The following is a 10,589-nucleotide window of genomic DNA, read 5'->3' as shown; positions in this document are numbered from 1 at the left end:
GTTTTTCTCGCCACTTACCCTTGTTCATCCAAGAACTATTATAACATGCATGCGCACAAAGGCATCACGTGATATTTATTATTTTTTGAGTCGAGCAGTACGTTCCAACTATAGCAACTCTGTATACATGGAAGGCGCATTTACGATATAGCAGACACAATAGGAGGGCGCTGTTTGGTTAGGGTAAATATAAATGCATGGTTACCCAAATCAAACAGTGCGCCCTCCCATTGTGTCTGCCATATCTCAAATAGGCGATTGGATCATTTTGCATGTTCAAAATAGTCTTGCACACGAAAATTAGGAACAGAATAGTCTGGCGCTTGGCAATGCTTCTTCATTGTTTGTGTTTTATGCGGTATACGTCCAGGGTACATGGAAACAATTATTGGCGCAAGATCGGACAACAAAAGATTTTTCAAAGTTGTAATTTTTGCCATCTAATATACAGTATTACATTAAATTATAATAATAAGCAAAATGGAAAAGGATCTTGGACGTGATCATTCACAACGATTATTCGTTAAAACACGTAATACACGTTGGAAATAAAATCACAAAGTGCACGATACCAATCCATTCGTTGCTATTTGCAGGATCGAATCAGAATGTAGGTGTGACAGGTAATTCTGTCCCCCCTGGTAAATGTGTCCCCCCGGACACATTTACCGGCCCGTGACCCGGTAAATGTGTCCGGGGGGACACTTTTACCTAGGTAGATTTGTCCCCCTCCAGGTAAAAATTTCCCCCTGCCCAACAATGAAAGTGTCCCCCTGGTAAATGTGTCCCCATGCAGTATATACTGAGAGCAGCAGCGGGTCGCGCGCGCCAGTACATGCTGCAAGATATGTGGCAGTGATTATCACAATGTGTACATATGCGTCTCCATCTACAATGGAAATTCATCCAATAGGAAATTTCGTTACGCGCTATGATGGGAACACAGACCAATCCAAGTAGGCGTTGTATCAATAAGACGAGGGCCTTGCATCGCCGCTCGGGCCGAGCGGCGATGCATGGCGATGGCCCTCTGTATTGACCTATCGCGGTAGAATCACGATAGATTTCACCGTACTCCAAATTGAAACATGGTGTTCACATATCATCTCACAGTAGACCAAATTAAATATTTTTATATTCATGAAGGGCAGACTAAAAGTCCAAAATGTATACCTTTGGCCTATAGAGTGAATTCATAAAAACAACAAAGAGAATTAACTGGCCTTCCGGGTTTCAAAAGAGGGGGACCAAAAAACCTGGGGGACAGAATTACCTGGAGGGGGACAGAATTAACGGGCCGGTGAGGACACTTTTACCTAGGTACTGCTGTCCCCCGGACAGTTTTACCGGGGGACAGAATTACCTTCCACACAGGAACCAAGTTTTCTACCAGGGTCTACTATACTGACTCGATGTTGAAAGTGTAGACCCTGGGAACGCGGTTGAGTCACACATGGCACTTTGGCAGACAATGGGTGCGCATGGTTGTTTATTTATTCATCCTTGTTCATCAAAAAAACACAACACGCATGCGCACAAAAATCGGGTAATAATGTAACTTATGTCACGTGATTGTAGCTATTTTCTTTCTTATTCTGAAGTCATGTTACATGTATAATAGGGTGACGTCTGATCTAAATGCAATTTTGAGAACAAGCTACCATATGTGTTCTGTCTTTCCTCGAACTTTCTTTTTGGGGGACGCAATTTACAGGTCAGTTCTCAACTAATTTACGCTTCGCACGAAAATTACTCAACAGTTTATCTGCGAGCAACGTTTTGTGCGATGTTTCAGCAACTGCTCAAATTATAACAGATGTCCAAGTAAGAGACGGTACCTCAGTGGCACTTGTTTTCGTCATCATGCACGATTCAAAATGTAAAAACTGACTTTGAACTGTTAGTTTGCCCAATTGTTATTCAACACTATAAGAAACTTCTATGACAGTCTGATGGGTCAACAGGTTAACTCATCATGGGTCACACATTGACTCACCATCGCGACTGCATGCACTGCAATGTGCCAAAATGTAGTAGGCTCAATTGTGTAGTACATTAATGCACATTATGGGTGCATTCGAGTAACTTACAGGCCTTAGTCAAACTTGCACGAGAGCGTTCGATTAGCCATCGTGTGATACCCGTGTCGGGTGTCAACCACCACTGCTCCAGCTCGCGAGCGGGTCTCTGGCTTCCCGCCTTTAATGCATGACGTAACCGGACGATTTCGTGGCTAGCTATAGACTGAAGATGGAGGGAACATGGATACGAATTGAGTATTTACACAATGAAGTGATTTATGACCCAGATAAAATTGGCCTATTCCAAATTATTGATCTGGTTGCAATGATAAAACTAATTCCATTTTACCATTGGAGCAGACGACAGTATGCCTGGTGTGTTTAAATGTTAAAGTCCCAACACGCAACAACCTTTGACCTTAATTTTCCCAGAATGCCAGGCGAATACACTGTAACCTCGAACCAGTTTATAGCCTCATTGTGTGGCTTCCTCGAGTGTAATTAAACCCTGTGTATGCACTATGTAGCTACTCGAACGCACACAATAATGAATCACATATGGTCCCGACAGTCTAAGCGCGCACGAGATATTCCACTTATACCCAGAATACAACGCGGCTATACACAACGGGAACCGACAAGAGTAGTGGCTAATTAAGCCTGAAAGAAAAATGCTGACAATATTCAATTATTTGGCACCTCACTACATTTTGAACAAATGAATCAAAAAAGTGGTAAAGAGCGATTAAAGACATATTCCAACATTTAATGTCAACTGATGTGAGAGAAACAGTTCCTATCCAAAACATAACAAGGAACAATGCAAACTATCAGTTCATTGAACAACAATTAATTGTTTAATTACTCGGACAAAAATCCCGAATTGGCGGCGGCGGCAAAAAAGACAAATATATATGCAGGATATTGCATCCCTTTTAGTACAAAATAATATATAAATGTGTGACTCCTTTCCATGAAACTGATCCATATATACTTATGATTCCTGTTTGCGGCTTCCATAAAACAACATTTGGTTGGTAAGAAACTGGGTAATTTGCAAGTAATGATTGTGCCAAGAGAAATTACAAGAAACTGAATATCAAGTAATCTGTATAATGCGTGTTTTTGTCTCAACATTTGTAGCGCTTGATGTGCAACATGCAGTTTAGCGGTGGTACGCCATTTAGCAAGCATTTTCAAAAAAGCACGCCGGTAAAGGTATAAAGAAAATGTTGCATCATTCATGTTAATTGTAAAGATTTATATTTCATTGAAATTAAATCCAACTTCGACAAGCCCGACGCCGATACGGAGTGGTCAACTGACTCAACTCTGAGGAAGATCAACGTGAACATGTTTCTAACGGTCTATAGCCACATCCGAGAACACGGCCTTTGTTCCTCTCTGATGTCCATGAGTAGTATAGACACATCGTACTTTCTCTGTCAGTGAATTTAATTAAATAACAAAAACTGTCCTTATTGAGGGTGCATCGCGCAAAATGTCTATTGCCACATAAACCCTCCATATTTTCGTTGAGTTCTCAGCTCACTGATGTCATCATTGTAACTAAAAGACTGGTTGTTTTATCTCTAAGTTTGTGCATGTTTTGTAGTTGAGTATCATTCCGTGTATCTTTGTGTTGTGTTTGCCTGCTTTCGGTATTTTGATGGTACACATGTATAGTTGTATTGTTTGTCAGTCAATATGCTTGCGTGTTTGTTTCGTGTGGGATTTGTTTTTAAAGATGCTACACATACCGATGTGAACTGCCGTTTTATGTTAATATGTTTAGAATTATGGTAATGTTTATGATCTGCTTCCTTGCGTTATTTCAGAAATATCTATCATTTACACCAGACTTCGGGTTGTATGCGGACTTTGGCCTTCTTTATGACCGCCTGCAAGTTTTTTTACTTTGGCAGGTCACAACAAATATACATACGAATTGAAACAAAATAATCGTTATTTTACAGATTCCTAAAGAAATATAAGTTAACAAAGTTGCATTGCTTGATTTAAAATGATTTCAGATTTCAACTATCATTCAAGGTATAGTCCTTAAATTAAAAACTAAATGAACATTCAAACAAAACAGATATTCAGTCTATAACTGAAACACAATCAACTGTATGTGGTTCTTTGGATCAACTAATGCAAATTCAAGGTTTCAACGAATTCTATAAATGTCTTAAGCTGCATAATTATTATGAGCCTTCAAAAACACAAAGCTGGAAATTGCACCACTATTAAAAGGTGGATACGACTTTCCAAACAGCATGCAAACAATTTTGTAAGAACTCGGTGTGGTTTTATTGGCCACCTCCTCTGCCTAACCAACACTTTCGCCTTCCGTACTCGCACCTCTCGCATAATGACTGAAGATGAGGGGCGGGCCGGTCTTGGTTTTGTCCCCTTCCAGACACGTAAGTGCCATCTTGCAATTTCCACATCCTTCAAAGGAAAACATATATCAAAGAACATTAGTCTCTAAATTTTAGTAACTGCTTTTCAAGCATTTTGTTCGTTTCTAATAATACCGTTCAAAATCCAAAGACGAATGTTCAAAACCTAACTAGTGAAAGTTTCAGCTCAGTGGATATTACATTTTTCGAGAAAACAGTGAAAAAACATGCATGCACAATTGTGGATCACAAAATACGATTTCTTCTACATAACTGTTTATTCCAAAAATCAATCAGTTGACTGATCGTTGGCACCACCTACAGTGATTTCTTCTAAATGACAGCAAGCCAGACTATGTCAAGGGGTGTTTAGTAATGTCAAGGGGGTGTTTATTACCAGCGATCGCTAAATCCAAGTATTAAAGTTTTTGTTCTTATGATTCGGTAGGTTACTTTGGGGGGTAAATGCAAATGATTTTGTAAGATCATATGCCTTTATTAAAATTTGACAAACAATTAACACTAGGGAGTACCCTCCAACCATCCGACCAATGCAGGGGTGCCGGTGATATCTAATTTCTTGGACTTTCCTTTTGATCCCGTAATTTGGTTCAAACGTTGGTCCGGACTCAACTTCCTGGCCATTACTTACTTGCACTGATCATGGCGGAAGTCTTCACATAGGCCTATCTTTGCTCTTCATTCGAAATATTTCGTTAGTGATTTGTCGGCACAAGCACCCTTATGGGACCTTCGTTTCGATCGAACGAACTCTATAAATGTTGACTTATTATCAAAATGTAATCACAGTAATGAATAACCGGCATTATCTCTTCACTAAAATGTACATCACGATTTGGTGTTGGTGATATCGGTCTCTTAATTCCAATTAACGAGTGATTAAAGCTAACGAAAAGGAGACCTCCATGATCCGACTGAAACTATAGGGAAAAGACGAGTTTAATTCATTGCTTACAATCGGAAAGATCGAATTTTCACTCGTTTCCACTGCGGTGATTCTTTATCCAAAGTATTTTAATCCAAACTAGTTATTTTCGCTCTTAATCGTTTGGAAATTAGAAAGCATGTCTCTAATGGAAAACCTTTCGACCGCAAGGTTGATCGACTGCATGAGATTAGACAAATTTTGAGAAACAAAAATAGCCAAGCCGATAAATAATTGCGTTATCACCATGTGAGTGATATCTCTTTGTGAGGTGTGTGGGTTCTACGAAGGAACATGCAGTTGTTAAACTCGACGTTTCGAACAGTATTTCTCTGTTCGTCATCAGGAGACTGCCAGATTCTGGAATCTCCCACCTTAACGGTCCACTGAACTTAGCATCCACTTCTTAAACTACTACACCAACAGCGTCTGGCAGTCTCCTGATGACGAACAGAGCATACTGTTCGAAACGTCGAGTAAATGAACTGGTTCTTCTCAGAACCACGAGACTCACAACGAGATATCATTCGTATTGTGTTACTGCAAACCTCCCATTCATGTCAACCATGCAAACCTTTAAGCCGATAAAATGTTAGCCACCCCACCTTTCGATTGCAACTGCCACCATGCGCTCGAGTTCCTCAGGCGGGAACCACAGCTGGTTGGGCGTCTGGCAGCTTTGGCACTTCTGCTGCCAGCTCTTGGCGATGCGCTGGCCGCGCAGGTCCAGCGTTAGCCAGGCCAGGTAGGTACTCCACGATTTCTTGCACTTTCGACAGCCACGGCAGAGGGCCCTGCCGTGGACCGTCTGAAAGGCGAACTCGCGGGGGATGTCCCGGGGATCCACCGGTTCATCGAAGTCTTCCTCCATCACTGCTCTGATGATCCTTGCCATATTGTGGGAAAAAAAGTTGGCTGACCTACAGACGTGTACTTGCCCGGCTGGATATACATGTAAAAGAAAGCACACGTTCATATCCATCATCTTTTGATTATAAATAGGCAGCGAAATGTAGTATTGGTAATGAAACCAAGGATTCCTAAATGTTGAAAGAGAATTAGACACTGAAGAAATTACAGTTTTAGAGGTTGGAGGTGGAAAAAACCCAAAAGACTCTAATTGGGGGAACCTACGGAATCAGGTGGACTGGAACTACAATCCACATGTGGCCCAGGGCAGGAATCGAGCCAATGTCACAAAGGTGCATGGAAGGCGAGGAAAGAACCACTATGCCAACTGATTCCTGATGTAAAGTAAGTAATGTCTATCACGAGCCAATGCAGCCCATCAGGCCGGCATTTATCTCCGGTGTCAGTATAGCATGAAACGACTGGGACGATTTCTATTCCACCTGGATGGGGTGCTAGTCCATCTGATGGCGCAGGTTACTCCCCAGCTACTGCCGGCTCTGCCGCTACCGTACCCATTTACACTCCTGCGTGGACTCGAGCAAGTGGGGGTGAAGTGGCCCTGATCCTTACCCTAGGCCACACTCCCCCACCTACTCAGTACGGTGAAACGGCAGCAAGTGTGACAATATTAACTTGCAGCTTGTGTTGGAGAATGGAGAAGACATAACTACGAAAGATCAAGACGAGAAATCCACCGATACAAATAAATACGGCCCACCTTGGGCCAGTTTCATTGAACTACTTAACATAAAACGGGCATGCTCAGCAGTTTTCTGTGCCTAAGGACCTGCATGAGGACCTGCAGGTCAGAAGCTATCTTCCATGTCTTTTGGCCTGGTATAACACTTTTTTAGCTAAAATATTTCCTGTGCCTTTTGTGTGTACATCAGCAGCCCCATAAAATTAGCCACTGCTTGTGGTTCATCATCCCATGATGAAATCATAGAGCTACATAAATTGTATAACAATCACTACACAAAATACAACCACCATGTGCATCCCAGGACGAAACCTGTGTTGACCTAGAGCTACATTCCACAAATTGTATAAACCACTGAACAAAATACAACCAGTTAACAAAAATTATGACAAAATTCATTCAATGAACATCCATTCGCTATGGGATCCTGCTCTCTAAAAAGTCCCTGGCCAGATTTGAACCGGCATCCGGGTTCTATGTATTTGGCCTTATCCTTTTCTGGTTCAAAATGACACTTTTGATGTCATGGAGAAATGTCGTTTTCGACCAAGAGTGTCCATGAAAAGTGACCCTGAACACTAGGCCAAATAGAATCCGGATGCTGGGTCAATGTGACGGTGACTGCTCTATGTTCGGACACGCCTCTGTTCCGACAAGCTGCACATAAGATTGCGTTACTCCCGGTTAAGGTTAGGGTAAGGGTTAGGGTTACAGGGTTAGGGTTAGGGTTAGGGATAGGAATATGTGCAGTCGGAACATAGCTAGGGGTGTCGAGACATGGGTTTGCCGCAACATAGGTGTGTCCGAACATAGGTGTGTAACCAATGTGACCAGGGATTTCTTTAGAGTATGCAGTGTTAATGACAAAAATAAATCTACGACTTAAAATTATTATGGTGCTTTTGGTGGGGGCCGTCTGGCTATAACACCGCGCACTATATTAATAGGACATTTGCCACGCTTGGGAAATTGTCTCAGGCCTCTCTGTAGTTCAACAAAAGCTCCGTGGTTCAAATGCAAAATACATGTACATGTATTGTGTGCCATACCCCACTGATGAGTGCATTGTGCAAAGATGTGCATTTGTCTTGTCTAGTACCCAGTATACTGCTGTGCTAATGTGCATGCACAACTTACTCCGTCGGATACCGTAATTCAGTCGGCCAGAATTGACAATGTTGTGTAGTTCCCTCGCCACGCGATATCGGAGAAGGTTGGTGAATTGAAGAAATTTTAAAACAAAGGGACTCAAACGTTCATCTTGAAAAACTGCATCGCATTAACTTCCGCAAATGTTGCAACATCATCCACCCGCGCATTTGGGGAATTCCCCATTATGACACATGCCAGCTCTGCACTTTGCTGTAATAAGGTACGGAGGCCGATGTTGGCCGCATTAACCATAACTAGACAGAGACAGAGTAGCGAGCATGTGGGATTTGTATTTATGTTTAAAATATCCGAGTGGCAAATGACATGGTCACATAATCGAAGCCGAGTACTTCCAAAAACCTTTATGTTTTGGAACATCTGTGTAAGCAGTGGCGTAGCCACGGGGGGGGGGGGGGGGGCCTGGGGGGCGACAGTCCCCCCATGAAACCTTGTCGCCCCCCAGTCGCCCCCCCCCCCCCCACCCTGAGATTTTGAGTTTCTAAAAAAAATATCATTGATCTACATGACGCCCCCCATGAAATGTTCCAGCCCCACCCCCAGCCCCCCCCCCAGCCCCCCCCCCCCCGGCACAATTGCATAGTTGCGTAGACAGATCAAGACCTGTTTACACTAGTAACGGATCTGAGGGGGTCGCAACAGCCCGGCCCCCGTTCAGCCGCTGACTATTATGTTATGACTTATAAAATGGGGCCAAAAATAACTTTTACATACATATTCTTTATTGCTTTACATACAGTGCAGGAGAAATTATCGTAGACTGCAAAATAAATTTCCGGGGGCTGCGCATGCCACATGGGACCCCACCAGGACCAAGGGCGGATCCAGGGGGGGGGGGGGCAAAGGGGGCCATGCCCCCTCCTCCCAAAAAAACCCAACGAAACCAATTGGTTTTTTTTATGTGACGTCGCAATAAAGGCAGGCAATGAGTACACCACCATCTTTTCCTAAAAAAAACCATTGGTTAAAGTGGTCAGAAATTGCCTCAGATCGCACCACAGAGCATCGAGAATCCAAAAAATTGATCGGGGCCCTTAAGCGGGCCCCGAACCCTTCGCCGTAATTTTTTGACCCACATTTTGGGAGACACAAAAAAAAATTTGCCCCCCCAAAAAAAATTGTGTTCTAGATCCGCCCTTGACCAGGACATACCTTCAGTACGCCTGAGAGGCTTGGACTCAACACCCCCTCCCATATCAACAATATTAATGATTTTTTGATGAGCCTGGGGTAGAATACATTTTCCGGCCAGACATTTTTATAGGCCTACTCAGTAACTCAGTTATTTAGTCAGTGTCTCAGTGAGTTTAAGATATAGAATAACGACATCGACAGTAGGCTGACCAGGTTCTACGGGGGAGCTAGGGGGGGGGGGGGCTGTAGCCCCCCAAAAATTTTGTCTAGCCCCCCCCCCCAAATAAATTCCGTAAAAAAAAATTGCATTAGCAAAAAGAAGGATTGTGATGTACATGCGAACGGTCTCCCCCTAAAGAAGAAATAGCCGTGACAAGGGTGCATTAGTTAATATATTGTGAATGATTTTAGGATGTTATTGGCGCTCCCCATTGAAAATATGGCTAAACCCCCCCCCCCCCCCACCTATTGATAAAAATTCTGGATCCACCGTGCTAGCCCCCCCCCCCCCCCCCAAAAAAAAAATATTGGTTCTAGAACCGCGCCTGAGGCTGACTCCGGGTATCGGACTCAAAACTTTGATTAATCGACACTGTTCGGCGCCACGTTGACTACTAACTCGACGGACGTTTGATAAAAATGTAATGGAATTGTAGGCAGCGCAAGTGGAGTAAATATCGAGGTTGCATTGTGTTGTCACTTATTTCTCTCTAAGCACACGGTGACCATAATGGCAGAGTTCGATTAAGCCAGGACTGTCTGGGGTCCTAGCATTAATTGAACTGGACCGAGGGCCTTTGTTTTTTTCTAACAAACATACAATCTGATTGGACCAGAAAGTTACTCTATTCTCCAGTGGAAATGAGATTACCATGAATGACCAAACGCTTAGAAATGTAGGCATTATGCTAAGCCTATACCGGAACAGTATAGAATTGGCCAGGCATCCATAAGGAACCATCATGCACATACCCCTCCCGCCTCCCCCTCCTTCCCCTTAAAAAAAAGGCAGAATGTGAAACAACGAACTACAAGCGATAATTTGATTCGTCCTGAGCATCTGGGGAGTTGATGGTGCTTTTTCTCGAATTTTATATGAAAGTCGGATTGTATTTATGTTTATGGCAATTTTAATGATGTGGTACTGGCGCTCATGATCCGGGAGGGGGGGGGGGGTCACCCCCCCCCAGCTCTGTGAATTTTTTTCCATAGAAATGCAATAAAAATAATGCAAGCCGCCCCCCCCCCCTCCCGGCTCTGACACCCAACAATATTATACTGGAAATAATGTCCAGTTTGTC

General features: G+C 43.0%; 1 protein-coding gene across 1 annotated transcript; it reads right to left on the bottom strand.

Moving 5' to 3' along the window:
• Window positions 1-2,890: 2,890 nt before the first annotated feature.
• LOC119744361 lies at window positions 2,891-8,316 on the bottom strand. The gene is made up of 3 exons (XM_038220243.1): window positions 8,122-8,316; window positions 5,978-6,314; window positions 2,891-4,475 (listed from the first exon to the last, which is right to left on the bottom strand). The coding sequence occupies exons 2-3, from the start codon at window positions 6,265-6,267 to the stop codon at window positions 4,334-4,336; spliced, it is 432 nt and encodes a 143-aa protein (XP_038076171.1). The 5' UTR covers window positions 6,268-6,314; window positions 8,122-8,316; the 3' UTR covers window positions 2,891-4,333.
• Between the last annotated feature and the right edge of the window lie 2,273 nt (window positions 8,317-10,589).

The sequence above is a fragment of the Patiria miniata genome, unplaced genomic scaffold (assembly GCF_015706575.1).
Source record: "Patiria miniata isolate m_02_andy unplaced genomic scaffold, ASM1570657v1 HiC_scaffold_7, whole genome shotgun sequence".
NCBI classification, from domain to species: Eukaryota; Metazoa; Echinodermata; class Asteroidea; order Valvatida; family Asterinidae; genus Patiria; species Patiria miniata.
This window is presented reverse-complemented; position numbering and strand designations above follow the sequence as displayed.

What these genes read in the sequence shown, in the direction of transcription:
- LOC119744361 (XM_038220243.1), bottom strand. Translation starts at nt 6,267, where the DNA reads ATGGCAAGGATCATCAGAGCAGTGATGGAGGAAGACTTCGATGAACCG. An exon ending in GTGGCAGTTGCAATCGAAAG is followed by an intron (nt 4,476 to 5,977) that starts GTGGGGTGGCTA and finishes TTTCCTTTGAAG; the next exon opens with GATGTGGAAATTGCAAGATG.